Genomic DNA, 21,412 nt, shown 5'->3' on the forward strand with positions numbered 1-21,412 from the left:
CGCTTACAACACCAATAATACAAATAACTCCGTTTTTGTTTGTTTGTTTTTGTTTTCAAACCAGAAACTGTTATACTTATAAGATATTTTGGGCGTGGTTTTATGATGATGGGTATCATCATTACGTGTTATTCAATGAACAAAGTTTAATGTTGTTCTGTGTGTATCATAACAGTTTGTGCCAGCTACGTCGACTATAAAAGTAGCTTATAAAGCACCGAGTTTTTCTTCCTCAGCGTAAGAAAGTTGTTCGTTTTAACTTAAAGTCGTATAACAGGTTATCAATCTGTCCACCGTAAAAAATGCATTAATTGAATGTCGCCTGCTAACGTATGTACAATAATTTCCAAACTAATATTTTCATTTCATTGCCATGGATATTTTCACAGTCATGATATTAACAGTTAAACTTCATTTTTATGCCTCTTTCTCTTGCTTAACATTTGTATCACATCATTTTCGAAGGAAAAATGTTCAGAGCTTCGATTTTGTAATTAAAAATATTGCCTTAGATTATATTTTATCTGCAAGAATAGCTTAAATTTATTGCAAACGGTCAAAATATGCACTTAAGCAAATGTTATCGGAGGAATTAAAAATTGTTCTTCACTAAATGGCTAAAAATAAAAGAGTGACGCTTTGCAATCACTTGGTTTCTACTTAAAGCAAACAATTGTAATTAGTAGATAAGATGGGCTCGGCATGGCCAGATGGGTTAAGACGTCCGACTCCTAATCTGAGGGTCGCGGGGTCGAATCCCACAAATGACTTAAAATTAATGGGTGTAAATTATTGTGACCATTTTTGTCACTTCCCTTGAATAGAGGAGCTGTATTAGTTAACTTCCAATACTTTGGTATTTGCCCACTATTCACAGACTGATAAAAATTAGTAGTAAGTAGCTTATACATCCAATATTTAATAACCTTGAAAACTGTTGGGGAAGTGTCATCATATCCAGAATACTTATCATTTTTTAAACTTCCCAATTTTTCTTTAACCAGCTCAAAATTAATGTGATTATTTTATTTGAACCTGTTTCAAGATCAAAGCCATAAATCTTTTAAGTACCTAGTAATGCCTTTGCATAATATCATTAACCATCGTATCATGTTGCTATTTTCCCCAGTTTAGCATTCTCCTTATTTATTACCTTTACTTTACATAGGATAACCTCCATTTCTTTTCCAACTCACAAAAATATGCATGCAACTTATACATCTTCACCACTGTCTTCTATTTAACTTATGGTTACTAGACTGTTGTTGATCTTAGGGAATTCCTGAGAATAACTCTTTGTAGTGGCTGGAGAGAATCTTGGGTAATCTTGTTGAAAAAACAAAACACTTTGTATTTTGAGAGAAAACAGTCTTGAAATTTTAAACAATGTGTATGACTTTTATATGTGCATATTGGATTTTAACATTCCAATGATCTTGATTGTATCATAATATTATGAGCTCAACCTTGTACTTGTGTTTTAGTTGTCTTCAACTGAGTGATAGAATCCATATTATCAGAGGAAATGTCCAAAAAAGTACGTTGCACTTATTTATGTTAAATTAGGGACGGTGAGCGCAGATAACCATCGTGTGGCTTTGCGCGAAATTCAAAATAAAAACAAACTACATAAGTGAAATAAATAATAACAATAATTTTATTTTGAATATTTTGTAAGCGAAAAATATGATGAGTTTAATTTTGTACCTATAATTTTGAGTACTTTTTACTTTAAATGTATAATGATACAAATGCTCTGAAAGATACGCACTTTTCTGCTTTCAGAGGCAAGAATTTTCACTAAATGATTAACTTTAAAAGAAAAAAGAATATTTATCAAAATCAAGTTTGTCTTAAGAACAAATTTTCATCTGTAAGTCTCATTAGGCAGATGTTTTGAATAGTAGATGGACTCCCTACTGCTAAAGTTTTATCTGTTTTGCAACTAATATCAGTTCGAATTATTATGGAGATAGCTTGATTTAAAAATTATTTAATCCCATTTAAAATGCAGCAGGAGGTGAGAGTTGTGGATTTAAACATTCACCCTTGTTTTGATGTTCCTTGTTGGTTTAACTTCAGTGTTTTGGATTTTGCTTGATACTTTATTTGGGTGGTATTACCACAAGCTTTAATCAGTTATAATGAATAACCAGGAACGAAAATAAATACAGCAAAATAGTACAAGCTCTGTAGTGTTGATCGAAATTGCCTGTTAACAATAATTGTGAATTATACTTAATGAGCTATTTATATATATATATATATATAATTTAATAAATTTGTAGTTGTATTTAAAATGACAGCTTTCTGTGCATGCCCCTGAAAGTTGGAAGGTTTTAATAAATCTGATATCAAGAGGTTTATACTAGTGTACAGTGCCCTCTGGCGATATATGCCCTATTGTAGCTTTACCTCATCCATCAAGGTGGGAGAAGATTAACATTTATCTCTCTCTACCTGCCAGGATCGCCCCGCCAATAGTCTAATAATATCACCGCTTCTCGCTTTACCTCAGTCCCTGCAATAAACTCCCATCCCTGCATAGAAAGGAAACTTTCGTGGTCGCCTGCCCTTCTAGTCGTTTCTAATGTTATTTCTGCAGGCTCATATTCTAACCTATGGCCTATCTGATGATAAAGAAGAGTAACTTGTTATTTTCTCAGCTCTTCAGTATTATTATGAGTAAACACGTACAAAATATAAGTAGCTTATTTTTGATCGAAGCTGGTAGTAATTACATTCCTGGTTCTTCCTTGTCGAAGCTAAAACCGCACGATAAGCTTCAACACAAAAAAACAAAACTGATTTTATGATCAAACAAACTTAATAGCACAGTCACAAAACTGTCACTACTGGTCTCTTCTCAGCTTTTAATATAAGCTTTCATTCCTACAGGAAGTGGAGCCTCCCATGGCTTCCCTCCCCTCATATCAGTTCTTGTTAGTTTCTTCGAGTCTTTGATTTTATCATCTAAGTTCACTTTGCCCCTGTTATAAGTACACGTATATGACGAAACAATAACCATCATTGGCTATTTATCTGCTAGGTTTTTCTCTATTTAAAATATCAGATAACAAACGAGACATTCCAAAAACATCTGCTTTCTTAAAATACTGATGTATTGATACAATAAAATAAACTCACTTTAAGTAAAAAATTATCTCAACACTGATGGTATGGGTATCAAAGCTTTTATTAAAATAAAGTAGAGAACAACGTTTTGACCTTCTAGGTCATCTTCACGTTAACATGTTTTAACTTGAAAATATCCCAAGAAGGTCGAAATGTTTTTCTCTGTTATTTTTCTTTATTTTAATAAAAGTTTTAATACCCATACAGGCCGCATTGAGAAATATGTCTTTAATGTATATCTAAGCTATTAATTTAAGTAATTGCAAAATAAATTTAATACAATGTCATTAAATTTACATCTGTCTCATAAGAAAGAAAATATACAGTCATGTGAAAAAGGAAGAACACCCTATGAAAGCCTGTGTATTTTTGTTACATTTTTGGATATATAGATATTTAACCTCAATTTCAACAATACTGAGAGATTATAGGAATATAACTAAACAATTAAAACTGAAGAAAAGACTTTTCAAGATCTTCTGCACATGTAATTCTACAAAAATGCATATTCTAACTGAGGAAAAAGTTAGGACACCCTACCCTCTAATAGCTAGTGTTACCCCCTTTGGCTGAAATAGCTGCAGTGAGACGCTTTTTGTAGCCATCTACCAGTCTCTGACATCGGTCTCCCCACTCCTCAGTGCAGAATTCTTTCAGCTATGAGATGTTTGAGGGTTTTCTTGCATGTACTGCCCCATTTCAAGTCACCCCACAGCATCTCAATGGGATCAAGATCTGGGCTTTGACTCTGCCATTCCAGGACTTTTTATTTCTTAGTTTTCAGCCAGTCATTGGTGGATTTACTGGTATGTTTTGAATCATTGTCGTGTTGCAGGGTCAAGTTCCGCTTCAGCTTTAATTTTAGTACAGATGGTCTCACATGATCCTCAAGCGCCCTCTGATACACAGTAGAATTCATGGTGGATTCAATGATCGTTAGCTGTCCAGGTTCTGCTGCAGCAAAGCAGCCCCAAACCATGACACTTCCACCTCCATGCTTCACAGTTGGTATAGGTTCTTTTCTTGGAATGCTGTATTTGGTTTACGCCAAACATGTCCTCTGTTCTGGTGTCCAAATAATTCAATTTTGGACTCATCTGTCCAAAGAACATTATTCCAGAAGTCTTGGTCTTTGTCTACATTCTCTCTGCTGAAGCTGTGTGCTCAGGAGCACACAAAAATAAATGTCTGAGGTTTAAATAGGGCAAGCCTCATTCAAAATGCTGAGTAACGATCTTCTAATCATGTGCACCTGGTGTGATATACCTATGTGTGAGTTGAGCCGTTTTGAGTGGGAATAAATGTGGAGGTGTCCTAACTTTTTCCTCAGTTAGAATATGCATTTTTGTAGAATTACATGTACATAAGATCTTGACAAGTATTTTCTTCAATTTTAATTGTTTAGTTATATTCCTATAATCTCTCAGTATTGTTAAAATTGAGATTAAATATCTATATATCCAAAATTTTACAAAAATACACAGGCTTTCATATGGTATCCTAACTTTTTCAGATGACTGTATACACAGATGCATATGTCAGAGTCTAGCACTAGCTTCACTATGAGAAAAACACACACATAAGATAACTGCCTCACACAAAACTGTTGTGAGTAAATTACATTAAAATTGCAGCATTTGGTTCTTTTTTCGAAACACATTTTCCTAAACTATTTTGCACCAAATTTCAAGATACTATATGACGTGTAGGTAACAGAACCTCTAATGTCATAGAAATTGCACATATGTTTTTTTTTAGGGGGGTTATATACAAATTGTACTACAATAAATACTTCTGAGATACTGTATATATATATATACGTTTTACATAGAATACAAATGACTTCACACAATATTTTTGTTAAGTTTCGAGGTAAAGTGTTATAACATGCAAAAACAAAATTACTTGATTACTCAGTGACCTGAGAGATAAGAGCAATCTTTAAAAATTATTGTTTAATATTTTACTACTTGTTTTCAGAAAAGACTTCTTATTTTGCGCGTGACACACTATATATACATTAAAATATCTTATACTACAACATTTTAAATATCATTTAAATAACATATTGGTTTCAGATAACTCATACTTGAACTAAAAAAAATCAATTTGATAAAATCTACAACACTACACTTGGTATTCTTTGTACAAATAATAAGCTTAACCCCAAACACATATACCAATCAAAAGTGGTTAACTACCATCAAAGTCACAATCACTAACTAACAAACAGATGCTTAAGGTAATGTTCTTGAAGCCAGCCATTAATTTTTTACTGTTCAATTCAGATAACTCTGCAAAAAACATCCAACATGAGCACCCACTTTGGTCGGTGACATTAAAGTAAAAGAGTGTTATTGCATTTAAAATCGTTCTTGTCAGTTTAACACAATATCATTTTGGCAATACACAGTGAAACTTTAAATTATGAGCATCATATATACTCAAGAAACAAACTGCCTCTCGGTGGTTTGTTGGTTAAAATCAAGTTTTGATGGTGGGAAAAGCACAGATAACCCATTGGGAAGCTTTGTGATCAAGAACACAAATGAACCAGTAACAAAAACATGTTTCAGACCCATGAAGGGCTAATATTTAATGACATAATATAAAAACGAAATGTATTTAGTCCTATTTCTTGAGTGAGTTTCATTGTAAAATATAAGGATTTTATAAAGTTTAAGGAATTAAGAACAGAGAAAGATATGTTATTTTGTTTCTTACTAATACGCCAACCATCTATTAGAAACATAAGGTATTTAAAGCTGTGTGTAAACAATTTTTTTCTTAAAGACAAATGAGAAGGTCTGAACAAACAGGTATTAAAAACTTTGTATGTTTTAAGACTTTTCTTTCCACTAAACACAATATTACATCTATAATTAAAATTTCCTACAGAGCCTTTTTTAACATATGCGGTTTAAACTGTTGGTATTTATCAAGCTGGCTGGTTGTGCTCTCGTGGGATACGACAACGTTTACTTAAAATACTTTAAAAGCATTAGTTCACATTTCCTAGTTATGAAAAGAGCGAACTTGTGTTATCTGAAATTCGTGCCTTTTATAAGTACTTAAACTGTTAAAAGCGGACTTGCATTGTCATATAACTAACTACTTTACAATGATATGGATTACACGTATTTAGCAATATGTATAATCACATTAACCATAAACATACTATACCCAAATGTATACATAAACCGCTAAAGTGATTTGAGGTTTGTAACAATAATAGTATATTTCTCTTAATCATTTTCAAGCTATGAAAAGTTACGGCATCATCTATTTTGAAGATTTTGTTTGTTTGTTTTTTTTAATTTCGCACAAAGCTACTCGAGGGCTATCTGTGCTAGCCGTCCCTAATTTAGCAGTGTAAGACTAGAGAGAAGGCAGCTAGTCATCACCACCCACCACCAACTCTTGGGCTACTCTTTTACCAACGAATGGTGGGATTGACCGTCACATTATAATGCCCCCACGGCTGAAAGGGCGAGCATGTTTGGCGCGACTGGGATTCGAATCCGCGACCCTCGGATTACGAGTCGAACGCCTTAACACGCTTGGCTATTTTAAAGAACACTGGAACTTAACAAAATTAATGTATATATACATATAATATCACAATTATATAAAATGTTATGCAGTACTCCCTAGATAGCATACGTTTGGTTTAACTTAAAAATCAACGACATTTCACGTATTGTATAAATGTTTCTTTGTTGTTGTTTTTTTTTTCTAAAGGAATCACACGATACCAGGATGTTCGGCGAGACTGCTATTAAGCCGCCTACTTCGTCTCAAACTCTAAATTATGATAACCTCTCTGCTATGACACAGATGAGTCACTAGATATCAGGAGAGTCTGTGTTCTAATCAATAGCAGTCTAACTCCTTGTGTGAGTTCTTTGATGTTTCCAGCCCAATTTTAATATTCTTTATAATGGTATACGCAACAAAGCTCGTACAATGTACTGTAACGACGATTGTTTCCTGTCGTTATTCAAACAACATAAATATGACTTGCAGGGATTTCTTTTGTTCTTTATTCAATATGGTAATAACTAATTTCATAGAGACGGAGATAGTGTCCGAGGTGATCATACAAACGTATTCCATTGACCTTTAGCTTTTTGTACTTCAATCTATCAATTTCAAACGTTGCTTGACCTTCACAGTTAGAGCTGCCTATCACCCCCTCTCAAAAATAAAAGAAACAACGTTTGTTTGTTTTTGAATTTCGCACAAAGCTACTCGAGGGCTATCTGTGCTAACCGTCCCTAATTTACCAGTGTAAGACTAGAGGGAAGGCAGCCACCCACCGCCAACTCTTGGGCTACTCTTTTACCAACGAATAGTGGGACTGACCGTAACATTATAACGCCCCCCACGGCTGAAAGGGCCAGCATGTTTGGCGCGGCGGCGATGCGAACCCGCGACCCTCAGATTACGAGTCGCACGCCGTTACACGCTTGGCCATGCCGGGCCTGAAAGGAACAGCAAAATAATGTAATGCTAACTGTACTGCTCATCCAACCACACTGCGTGGTCAAAACTACCAGGCTAGACGCTTATTTTATTTCTGTATTCATATTAAAATTTAAACTATAATTAACTTACAAAGTTTTTCTCTCTTCATTTTCTGATAGACACATGTTTCTAAATATAAATACTGTTACGTTATCAGAAATACAACGAAACTGCTAACAAATTATCGACTTTTAAAGATACTATATGACTTCGATAAATGATTCACCGAATAATTATAATAACTTTCATTTTATAAAGCATAAGGCTCTGTTTTGATCACCAACTTGTTCTTGTGTCGATAAAATGTATCTAGAGAAAACTAATACAAATCTCAGTCACGGTACTAAAACTGAATTTTTAAAAAAAATTATAGCTGGTTTTAAATAATTAAGTTTAAATTAATGCTTTATTCTTAGAAAAATAGTGAAACTATAAACAATGAAAAGTCACAATTTTTAGATAATCAACGCTTTTCGAATTTTCTATAACTACATCTCTCACTCTTCTGTCACAACAATTTTTATCTTTGAGATACATACTTTAGTTTCTGAACGTTGAGATGAGACTTGTAATATTAAATATCTTATTCATTTGCACTTTTAATTAATGTTCTATTAAGCCCATTCTTCATAAATAAATAGATATATATTCGAGAAGAAGAAAGGAGAATGTAATAGAGCTGTAGTAGGCGGTCTTAGAGAGTTATTCCTTTAGAACAACGTACAACTATCGCTTAGCGTGCAAAGTTTTTCCGATCTAAGTCGGGAAACACGACAAATATTTCTAAATTTACAAATACTGTTTGTCTCAGTTTCGTAAGTAATAAATCACTTACAACTTATAAAAAAAGTTCAGGTATTTCCTTTACTTTATCTGTTTTTTGCCTTTTCTGTAATCGTTTGGTTCCACTAATATGAAGTCACATTAAATCTTCTAATCTTAGGTTGCTCACCACGATTTTCATTATATATAATGTTCATTTTATCTCCTGCATTAATATACATACACACAAAAAACTGTCTGTACACACAGTCGTTCAATCAACTAAAATGGCTTCCCTAAAATTGTAATCAGCTTCAGAGGTAGGATGAAAAAGTAGATAGATGTACGAAACAGTTAGAAAAAAATTCCCACTATATTTTCTGAAACCGGATTAGAATTCCTCCTACCTCAGTTGGGAACCACCTCATTTTGTTGCCGAAGGGATTATTTTCTCCTAAACCATTTTTTTTTAATTCTTTAAAGTTACTGACGTGATTTCAGAGTGTGAAGTGAAGCAGCCAGAAGGCGCTTTCTTCAAGTCTGTGTTATTTGCTTGTCACTCTTCAGACGATTTTAGATTGTTAGTTAAGGTTGACATATTTGAAGGACATGATTTTCTAGGTCGTTTGTCTTCAATGCTACCCGTTCTTACAGTTCTAAAAGCAGAAAACGGCTGATAAAGAGTACGGTAAAAAGAAAAGAGCCGTCAAGACGCCGGTTAATTTCTGAAGCAGTGAAAAATATAGTCCTAGGTGAAGAATTTCAGTTTCTGGAACATTTAACGCAGATTCGTTTTACAGTCTAAGTTAAAGTTTTGTACTAACTATAAACATCTTACTCAATATGTTCTTTAAATAAATATATAAAATATACAAAATATATATGTATATATAGTAAACAGGTTACACAAGTTAATTTAGCAATATTTATTAAGGGCTCATAAAAAAATTACCACAAGTTAACTAACCCAATTAATTTATTTTACCCTTACGAGTATCGAAACCATTTTTTAGGATCATAAACCCTAAGACTTATCGCTGAGCTACTGTGGTAGCTGTCTTATGAGGTGAAATGTTTTGGGAATTGCGAAAGTAAATGTAAGCCAGTTTTAAAGAAATGTTTTGTTTATAAACTTTGACTAAGAAATAATTCAAAAGGTCTTGGCCATTGTACTTTTGCGCCCTCTGTTGATCGGATGAATCAATCTTTAGATACGATATACATTCTGCTTGGTTTTTAATGTTCGAACATACAATGAATAGAGTGCAGTGATAGTTTATTTTGTTGTTCTTTTTTTTCAAAGGAGGACATATGGCTCTTTCTAAACTCTTACACTAAACATATGATAATTTGCATGGTGTTTCTAGCCTGAAAGAAATTCGTGTTTGACTTTGGTGTTGACGACAAACCCGCTAAAGAAGTTTGTTTGTTTGTTTGTTGTTGGAATTTCGCACAAAGCTACTCGAGGGCTATCTGTGCTAGCCGTCCCTAATTTAGCAGTGTAAGACTAGAGGGAAGGCAGATAGTCATCACCACCCACCACCAACTCTTGGGCTGCTCTTTTACCAACGAATAGTGGGATTGAACGTAACATTATAACGCCCCCACGGCTGAAAGGGCGAGCATGTTTGGCGCGACGGGGATGCGAACCCGCGACCCTCAGATTACGAGTCGCACGCCTTAACACGCTTGGCCATGCCGGGCCAGGACCACTAAAGATGACCTAAGAAGGTAGAAACATTGTTCTCTATTTTAATAAAAGTTTTAATACCCATACCATTCGTTTTTGACTTGTCAAAAATGAGTAACATCAGTACTTTAACTATTTTGAAACAAGATTTGATTCGTTAATGTATATGCAAATTCTACAAGCTGATGTATACAGGTTACGGAATTTACAAGTTTTCAAAACAATAATCTTAAAACTTTATTTCGACATGATTATTCCATTGAATTTTCATTTCAGATTGTTAAGAATCAATACAATGAGCGTTAGCCTTTGTATATGATGTTAAACTGTACTGTGAATAATACTGTTTGTTTGTGGAATTTCGCTCAAAGCTACACAAGGGCTGTCTGTACTAGTTATCACTAATTTAGCAATTTAAGACTAGAAGAAAGGCAGCTAGTCATTACCACCCACCGCTAACTCTTGGGCTACTCTCTTACAACGAATTGTCGGATTGATCGTCACATTATAATGTTCCCACGGCTGAAAGGACAAACATGTTTAGTGTGTGACAGGGATTTGCACTCGCGACCCTCAGATCACTAGTCAAGCGTCCTAACCATCTGGCGATGCTGGGCTTATCTGAATAATGTAGTGTTTATCCGCATCTGGTAGTCGTAGACTATAATTAACGTTACCAATAATCTATTAATATTGTTTTGTGCTTCCAATTAAAAACATAAATATTTTAAAATAGAAAAAGCAAAAGTTTGTTTTAGTTACAGTTGTTAGAATCCCAAGGATAGCATATTGTTTTGATGCTTACCTTAGCTGCAATGTTCAGATTTGCCTGATTAAGTTGAAATATACTACAATATCTAGTCCATTCATCCTTATCTGAATGTGTTACTTTGTGTGTAACTAAACATTTAGAAAGCAGTAAATCTCACAAGTTTAAAAGCTTTAAACATTTTCTTACTCATTTAAATTTCAGCCAACGAAGTGTGTGTTGTGCTTATTAATGAGATTAATTATTTTTAACAATAATTTAATTATCAAAAGTTGCTCGGTCGTGCCAAGTCAAAGTACGGCTTTCGTAGAAGCTAGAAACAATGTAGAAACTTGATCGTGATAAATTAAACCACAATAAAAATTTTGAAAATAATATGCCATGTTTCTTCCTTAAAAAATCAGTCAGTGCGCCTAATATTTTTAAATGTGATGGGCCGAAAACTTTTGCAGTAACTATGTAGGTTTTATATATCTATACAAGACCCCCTGTTACTTTTAAAAGCTCAAAAATGGTTGGCACTTGTTCATTACGTTGTTATTTATTAGCATTTCTCAAAAACTAATAATTCTTTTTCTACTGCAAGTTACTTTCATAGAAATAATAAGTAATGCTCGAAAATATAGGCACATACGCACAAAAACGTTGTTACTATAAATCTGTGTAAGGTTCGTTGAATATGACACATACAGAATTATATCACTAAACAATTTCAATATATTTGCAAATTAACTCGTAATCTGAGGATCGCGGGTTTGAACCCCGTTACACCGAAAATTTTAGCCATTTTAGCCGTGGTGGGCGTTATAATGTCACAGTCAATTCCACAACGTATCATAAAAGTGAGAAAAAACTGTAGCGTTACCACAATAAGAAATATTAATGCGATGAAACATTGAATTTTTCAGACAAATCTGGGCTTTAACTAAAATAAAATTTTATTGTTCAAACGTAGATATAACAAAACAAAGCTCAAGCTCTTTTTGATCTCATGCTTTCATACTTTTGGTTTTCGTACACGCGATTCTTTCTCTTTCTATTTCAGGACTGAAAGTGTTGTCACTGTTAAAATCGTTTATGTGGGTGATGTTGTTTATTGACTAATGTATAAGCCCATATGACTTTTGGAAATACAAAACTATAGTAACGAAATGTACTGTTGCATGTCCTTCTGGTGTAAAGAAAAGTAATACAACATACCTTAAAATAAAAAAATAAAACGTTTATTGAGAAAAAAACAGTAAATTCGCTATAACAACAATTTAATCGCAAAGCACGTGTAATAGTGTTAAAAAGTTGTTGTTCTCGCATCTAAATAGGTTCACAATTATTATTAAGAATATTCTAATGTTACACATTAATACCAATTATATCATTGAAGGGGCTTAAAGGTATTTTTATAGCGATTTTAAATTTTATCTTAGATCATAAAAAATATAAGTAATATATACGAATTATGTAAATATTCTGATGAAGAAAATAATATTAATTTTTCTGAAATGGTTATACAAATGATGTTAAGAAATATATTTACCTTCTCATTTCTAAAATATTTGTACCCAACACGCTTTGTTTATTAAAATGTTAAAAGGTTTATGTAATAAAATGGTAATGGTAATACGTGTGTACTGGCATTACTTCATAGGGCTGGGCGTTGAGAGAGTGGTATTATAAATATTCCTAATGGTATATTTACTGTAATTCATTTTTGCGAAGGCAATGCGTTGCTAGGACAGAGTTTAGTGTATTAGATTGTATATTTAAAGTTTCAATGTTTGCTTCCCATTATCAAAAAAAAGAAAAATAGTGATCATCACTTCAGAGCCACGCATGAGTTATAAGAGTGACAGTTAAATTCTGTTCTTCAGTATAACAAAAGTAGTCGAAGAGTTGACAGTGGGTGGTGTTAACTAATTGCCTTCCCTTTAAACTATCAGTTTTAAAGTAGGACTGGCTGATACAGATAGCACTTGAGTAGCTTTGTGGGAATATCTGAAAACAAACAAACAAAACAATAATGATTATATACTATCTTGTGATTTCAACTATTTTTCATAACCAGTTTATTTTCCAAGTCATTTCATCATTATAAGAGTTTTTAACTATATTAGTTGTTATTGTTATTATGTTAGTACGCATTCCCATCTAACTTAATCAATAATTAATCTTTAGTAGTTTGTTTCTGAGTTGACTTAGTGTGTAATTTAACACATTATTACATTTCTTTGCAATAATTTTAAAGTAATACGTCATTCTCCGAAGTACGTTTAGCAATTTTTATTCTATAATTTGTCTTCTCTGCGATATAATCTCTTGTAGATATTGTATTAATAAGCATAATAAGGAGAGGTCATTCTATGGCATAACGTGCGATAATTTTAAACGTTTACTATGACATAACTTTGAATAGGAATTTATCCTATGTGTCATATGGTATATAACATTGTAGCAAAATCGTGTACTCCACTTTAGGGCCTTTGATGCTTTAACGAGCAGCAGTTAAATTTCACTGTTTGAGTAGCGTCACCTATGTGTTGGCGGTTGGTGTTGTTGAATTGTTACCGTGCCTTTAGTATATTACTTCAAAATTAATGATAGGTAGTACGAGTCGCCGTCGCTTAACTTTGCGTGTAATTAAACAAACATATTATATTTAAATATGTACTAAATAGGAAAAAATCTACCTGCATTTCTTACACGAACAAGAAATATTAAAATCATGAGCAACGCACTATTTGTTAAAAATCTATCTATCGATAAAATCAAACCTTTCATACATATTTACTACCTAAAATATCTCAATAACATGAAGATAAAATCATATGTATTACAATAGTACAAACATAAAATGACCAAGCAAATTCTTGATGTGTTAATTAATCCTGAAGACACGGTTGCGCAACGCACGTGATTTTCACTTTTCATTAAAAATACAAATAAGGATTTCAAAAGCACTCTTAAAAAGAGAAAACACGTTACTATATATATTTAATAGCAGTGCATAATATCAATCAAAGTGTGTTTCTGTGCAAAATTTACTAAGACTATCTTCCTATAATTTTAAATTAATGGCAAGATGAAAGACAACCACACTACCACCTATCATCAATGCCAAGGAATTTACTATAACTCGTACAACGCATATACAGCTAAAAATACGTTGTATATTTTATGTATGGTAGGGATTCGAATCCAGCTCTCCAATTTTGAAATCAGAGCTTTAGCATGGAATCATTCTGTACCCATTCTTATAATAACTTTCTTTAAAACATCAGATCAGATTCAGATTAAAACGTTCTAGCATACGAAATCATAGTCATTTGTAGAACTGTAGTAGTAAGAACAATAATAACTGCTCAGAAATAAAGCGGAGTCTACTGAAATATCAATATTCTCGGATATAATGCGTTTTTAATTATGAATGAACTGCACACATTTTCCTGAAATCGCTTAAAAGGGAATAGCATTTAGGATTGTAGATCTAAATATACAACGTAGCTTAAGTTTTGTACAGGAGAAAATATAAACATTGATTAAATTCTAAACCATAGAATGCATTACTAAAAAGAAAGAAGTTTCCTAAAATAAGTCAGTTTAAACACCAAACACTCAACAGCACAGTGTTAATTCTCAAAAAATTACATCTTACCACCGCGCCAAGTTTCTACTCCAAAAATTAAACCTGCAAACACAAATAATACTGTCCATGGTCTTCGTTGATGTCCGATCATGATGATGATATCAAGTAACAGTTCTGTAAAATCAAGAAAATATAATATAAATGGTCAGAATTATGGATCATGGTAAAAATTATGTTGTAAAAATGTTCCTGAAACAATTATGTTGTAACAATTTTAATTTATGACTATTCGAGTATTTAATTAATTATACAAGACATATCGAGAGTAAAGAAAAGTTTATTATTAACAAAAAAATCCATGCAGTATAATAAACATTTTCTGAAATCCTAATGAGTGAAATTTCATATAAAAAGTAGTTTAGCTCTTAAAATTCAATATTTACACTCCCGGGTTTCTTTCTGTTCTTAACGACCTCAGTTTGTTCGAGAACCCACAGTTTTCTTATTTCCAGCACTGATCTAAATTAAGATTAACAGGCTTTCCTAATAATTGAAGTGAATACTTGAAGAAATGAGAGAATTAGCTTGGGATCCCTGTCATTAAAGCTTAGATGAGGTTTTCTCATATAAATAATTCCAACTGTAATCACAAAACCTTGAAAGCGTCAATTAATTGTATATTTGAAATTTCACACGAAAAGGAATAGGAAAGCTGTTATTTGTAGCAATACATTACTTTCGTAATGACAAGGATACTTTAAATGGCATGAAAGCTCTAAAACGCTTTTTTTAAAATGGAATTTGAAAAATAAAGTTATTTTACCGTTCAGTATAATTCACTTAACATCCTAAAATAGATGGCTTAATTAAATTATCTTCATTTAAAGAAATAACCGGAAGGAGAAGTACGTTCCCTATGAAAGAAAAGTTAGTTTTTTGTGTCTATAATTTTGTGCTCGGCTAATCGTTTTACGTATAATCATTAGTCAATCACTGATACTCCCTATAACACTGGTCTAATTGGAATAAAATGTTACTGATTATTGTAGATGTATTTTACAACAAAAATGTCTCAAAGACAAGTCACTAAGAAATAGAAGCGTTTTCATGTGGCCCAATATTACACGCATGTGGATTGTGTTAAACATGATTATGTTTTCAGTATAACTCTCCTACGTAAGGATTCGAAAAAAAATTATTCCTTAAAACAATTAAAGTTCCTATTTACAAACTGAGATGTCTCCTTTCTTACGGTATAGCTAGGTTGTTAGGACCTCTGACTCGCACTCGGAGTGCCACAGGTTCAAGTCCCAGTCACACCAAAGATGTTTGTCCTTTCAGCCAGGAGGAGTTATAAAGTGACAGTCATTTGCACTATTCGTTGTTAAAAGAGTAGCCCAAGAGTAGGAAGTGGGGGAGATGAATACCTACCTTCCCTCTAGTCTTACACTGGTAAATTAGAGATAGCTAGCGCACATAACCCTCGTGTGGTTTTGCGCGAAAATTTAAAACAAACAAACAAAGGTTTAAACTTTAAAATTGAATAAAAATATCCATTGCGTAATATTGGGAAAAGCTATGTAATTATAAGCTTTATTACATTTTTTTTTTTGGTTTGTTGTCCTCATTTCCTTGTGTGCGTTTTTTTTTTCTTTTGGTGTGAAGTGAGAAGTACTTTTTATTTTGAAGTTTAATGATAACTCTCGTAATACATTATTGGCAAAGAATTACCAACATGTTACATACTTTTGTTAGTTTTAACGTTACCCGAAAACATGTAGCATGATGATTTATCAACTTCTAACTTCTGAGTTAGAATATATATAAAATACGTAACTGACAAAAACAACAACAAACAAACAAAAACAGTTCTTGAAACCAAGTAAACTTGTTTACTATAGAATCATCGGGTGAAAACCTTGACGTGGAAAGATTCTAAGGCCAAAAACTCAAACTTTTAAGCACCAAAGATTTGTCTTGCGTGTCAATGCAAAAATCCATAAACTGTCACTTTATATTTCACCAATAAAGTATCACGAGCCTTGAATTTCTTTAAAACCAGTTCCCTTCAAATCCAGACGTATGATAAAAGAGTTGTCGGGAAAAGCACTTTATGCATTTTTCATCCAACTATTAGCACATATTTCATTTATCAATATCATTATATCATAATCATTTATATGTGTAATAATTCCTTTAACTATTGTTTGGAACGTTTTAAACAATTGCTATTTCAAGTGAACCACCAATATATCTATTAATTTCAAAATACTGTTTAGGTTTGAACGCAAGTCATGACTTATCTTGTATATATTTCTCATATACTTTTAAAACATTTGATATTCATTCCTTTGATAAACAAGTGGAGTGATAAGCTTTTCCAATATATTTTTCTTAATGTATTATTATATTCTTCTCCAATAATACTGAAATCATTTACATCGTTCGAATATTTGAATTCTGACGTGTTGTATATTAAGCATACTGTAGACAGAATTATCATTTCCTTCCCAACGAATCTATTTTCTCAACACACAATATACGTTTCTCTGTCTTATAAAGAAGGTATATGAAAAAAAAAAATTGCATACATGGGTATACTTAGATGCCAGGCAATGTGTTAATACAACTGTTCGCTTTCGTCATTATGTGCAATAAAAAAAAACACTATAACTTAAAAATACTATTCTAAGCATCAGGCACTAAGCATATCAAGCCTTTCTTATGTATTTCGTCCCCTGCTGGTACAGTGATAAGTCTATGAATTTAGAACGCTAAAATAAGGGGTTCGATTCCCCTCGGTTGATTCAGCAGATAGCCCAATATGGCTTTGATACAGGAAAAACACAAACTTATGTATTTCAAATTACTAGCATCATCACTTACAGCTCACTTTTGAGGAATTTATTGTCTTTCAGAACAAATAATTATAAGTTACAAATTATCCGCACGAGAAAACATCGTGTAAGCCATCAAATAAACTGATCAAATTATATCTGTTTATAGGCAATGCTATATGACTTACAATTGATTCACTTCTTATTAAACATATATAAAAATATCTTATACATGTGATAGAAAAGTTTGGGTAGGTTATTTTTCTTTTTCCCTTACATATCAGATAAGTATAACATATAAGAAGATTGTTCCTCAAGTTCACTCTGTAAAAATACTACTCACAACAAATATTACGTATATGTCTATGTATGCTTAGATCTGGAAACATATATTATTCCTACATATATTCTCCTTTTTTTCCCTATATCATTCAACCATTTCACACCTCAAGGAGTTTAAGAATTAAATGGTTATTCATGCTATCTCATATCATATGAAGACATATTGGTCAAGTTCCGAAATGCTCTGGATAGTAATTGTCATTACAAAATGCTCTTTTGTCAAAATAATGAATAATTAAAAAGGGCATGGCGGATGTTACGTATTATAATTTATCTCGACGAGTCTCCATTGTTACGCACTTAACATATGATTTTAAATTGCCGAAAGTTTTAATTTTAATTTAGAGGTTAATTGAATATCGATATGTATCAAATTTATAATGTTTGCCAACGAGAGTGATAAATACAATTTACTTTTTAACGCAAATATATTTTAATACACAAAAAACAATATATTTTATAACAACAGTTATTACAAATAATAATCCATATACAAAAGATTTACAAGCTTACAAACAATACTGAGTCTTCTATCTGTTATGGAACTGAATATTTTATCGACGCTTCAAGACGAACGAGTTAATTCTGTGTTGATATCGGTACAGTTCATTTAACAGGTAAGCTATCTTACACTGCTCACACGTAATGTCCTCGTAGAAATATTAACGTCTGACGTTAATTCACTAAAGTTAAGCGGTTTGTAATGTTCGAAATCTATAAACGTTCCTGGCCGAGCGTATGCACTTTCCCGATTAATAAACGTTAATTACTATTACAGCTTCCGAAGCTTATAATATACCAGTTGTAGCAAACCAATAATATTAAACTGTTCTTCCGCGTGTTGCGATGACTATCTTTTATAATCATTAAACGAGGTTCTCGAAAGTTCAGTTGGGAACAATGTAAAACATATATTGTTGATTCTTACACTCAAGAATCTTCCACAAACTTAGAAAATTGCATTTCTAAATATATGTTAAACTGAAACAAACATATATTAAAATAAATATATCACATTAAATCCATTACACGAGTTGTAGAGGTATGTACTTCACGCTGTGACATTTGCTGTACTGACATACCAGCTAATAATGATCTATATACAATTAGAATATACATTACTTGGGAAGCACAGAAACATAACTGTTAGCTTGAACTAACAGTTATCAAGTTTTACATGAATTGTGCATGTTAGATTACACATCATTATTGATGTTTCCTAAGTTTCCTTGTTCTGTAAAAAAAGATTTGTTTTTTTGAATTTCGGGAATGTACGAATTATGAATTTCGGCACAATTTTTCATACAAATGAAAATAGGCTAATGTCTTTCTTTAATACTGAATCAAAGTGAAGATCGTCAATAAAACAAAAGTGTAAGTAACCTTATAAGCAAGGCAAATAAGTGTCCAAGACCTTTCTTTAAGTTACAGTGCTGGCTGTATCCAGACCAACAACTGGACAAATAAATTTTAAAAAATCGCTTATCATAAGATCCGTAAAATTAGTTCCATACTCAAAATAAAACTTTTCCGTTAAATTCGAATAAATCTTATAGATGTTATTAGTTCAACAAGTTGTGCTTGAAATAATCCTCCTTGGTCCCCTTGTAACGTGATGTTCGTTGTGAATTACTAAGAGGCTTAAATTTGCTTATATCCTCTTAGCTACAATACAACATAAGTTGTTTTTCAATATAAGCGTATTCAAATGTCGTCTTATGCTCACTAAGGTCTTTGTTTAGCCTATAAACTGGCATGAAATTATTCTGTGTTTCACAAAACAGAGTTTTAAATATTAACTGTATCCATGTGCAGATACGTTTTGAGTAGGAAGATGACAGACAATTTCCTATTTTACTTTTTAAAACTTAGAATAAAACTCTTGTAAACATTTAGTTCTTACATAATAAACTCAATCGTATGCATCCTCCACAGTTAAAAGATCAAGATGTTTGTTTTTCATTTGATGGGATTATGGCAAATATATAGGTAGAAAACTAAATAAATACACCTAAAAATTACCAACTACAATTCATATTGCCTTTGCGTCAACTTGACACCCCATATTCAACCTATCAAACCTTCTTGAATTGTTGATTTTAAACCTTGTTCTAGAATAAGGTTTGATGTTTTTGAGTTTGTTATTTGTATGCTAATAATTCTGAATCAAGATCCTCTGGAAGTTAATATATATCCACATTACTGAGCAGTTCCTAGTTCTGCACTTGGAATATCTCACTGATAGCTCTTTCGGCTTGGTATTAAAAGCTTGAATAGATTCAAACTACACCAGCAATCTTGCTTTTCTCATGCATTATTTCTTCCTTCCAAACTATTATTAAGCGTTCAGTCAATTCATACCACTTCTTATGCTTAAATACGTTTTATATGAATAATGTTTTGTTATATTAGATAAAACAGCTAGGGTCATGAAAGATTATAGACAATGTGAATTTCTATGAATTGTGCAAAATCTTAACTTGAAAACAGATATGTTTATAATTCTTCTCAGTGGTATCAGTATGAATACTGAGAGCTTAATGTTATCGTAATTTTGTCATAGCCGTTGTGAGGCTTCTAGAGATAGCAGGGATTGAAATACTATGTTTTCAAAGTAAATGGCATAAATCTACTCAAATATCTGAAAGAAAGTTTTACAACAGGTTTAAACATGTAAAAATACCATTGTGGTAGTTTGACTTGTTGAAAAAATAACCTTATATACTAGAAAACATTAACGATCTAATTATTTAGGTTGGTGTTCGAGAAATTTCGAGTTCGAATGCTAGCCAAGGAATTAATAAAGATGAAGTTACCGTACTATGGATCGGCTAAAGTCACGGTGGACAGAGCACAGAAAGCCTACCTATTGTGTAACTTTCCGCTAAAACAGATAAACAAGCCTCATTATGACAGAAGTGATCCAAATAGTCGTCGCGAGACTTAAAACATTAATTTCTAGAAAATCAAGAAATCTCCTATTTGTTCATTGTAAGAAATAAAATAAGTCAATAACGTTTGTAGACAAAATTAGAGGGTTAACGTTCACAAGTAACATATTTTTAATTTATATGAGTTAAATATTTCAAAATTAATTCAACTTTTTCTCTGAAGTCAGCTTCGGAATTAATTGTAATTAAAATAATACCAAAATAAAATAAAAAAATAGTTTAAAAATAATTGGCTTATCATGATCAGCAAAACCAAAATAAGATCTATTCAACATCGTTTACATAAATGCCTATGGCTGTGATATATTTTTCCAAATGCAATTAAAATATAAGAAATTTATCTTAGCTATTAAAAAATCAACCTGAAACATTATTCAATATTTTAAGCACGCTATGAAATATACTTCTGTATTCCTACAATTAAGTGTAATTAATTACGTAATAATGTGTATAATATAAATAATTTTTTTCAGTCACAATTGTGTTTTTTGTACTTTAGTTCCAGTATTTTTTTACAGTCAGATATAAAGGTTTTCAAATTATTTATGTTTAGAATTATTTTAAACTGTTATACTGTTTCTTTTGTAAACAAATACTGAACGTTAATGAAAATGTCTTAGTAATTTTATGTTTTTTTCATTATTTACATCTACATGTAAAACTTAAAAGAGCCATTAGACAAGAAATGAGCGGTTTCACACGCTAAAGTAATTTATCGTTGTTTCCCTTAGTGGTATTCATAAACACAAGGGAACACCGAAAGTTTTTCTAATGAACATTTAAATTGTTAAAGATACTGCTTAGAGAATTACCATATCA

At 32.1% G+C, this 21,412-nt stretch overlaps 1 protein-coding gene across 7 annotated transcripts in view; it reads right to left on the reverse strand.

Moving 5' to 3' along the window:
* The window catches only part of LOC143244882 (latrophilin Cirl-like), a 126,123-nt gene that overhangs the window by 71,560 nt on the left and 33,151 nt on the right, over positions 1 to 21,412 (reverse strand). For 6 of the 7 annotated variants that reach the window (XR_013025372.1, XM_076490341.1, XM_076490347.1 and 3 more), the window contains one exon: positions 14,533 to 14,637. The exons of the other annotated variant lie outside the window; for it this stretch is intronic. Coding sequence is in view for 5 of the 6 variants with exons in the window: in XM_076490341.1 (XP_076346456.1) it covers positions 14,533 to 14,637 (105 nt within the window). In the remaining variant the exon portion in view is untranslated. The remainder of the gene's footprint in view (positions 1 to 14,532; positions 14,638 to 21,412) is intronic. 7 annotated transcript variants of the gene reach the window in all.

The sequence above is a fragment of the Tachypleus tridentatus genome, chromosome 2 (genome assembly GCF_004210375.1).
Source record: "Tachypleus tridentatus isolate NWPU-2018 chromosome 2, ASM421037v1, whole genome shotgun sequence".
NCBI classification, from domain to species: domain Eukaryota; kingdom Metazoa; phylum Arthropoda; class Merostomata; order Xiphosura; family Limulidae; genus Tachypleus; species Tachypleus tridentatus.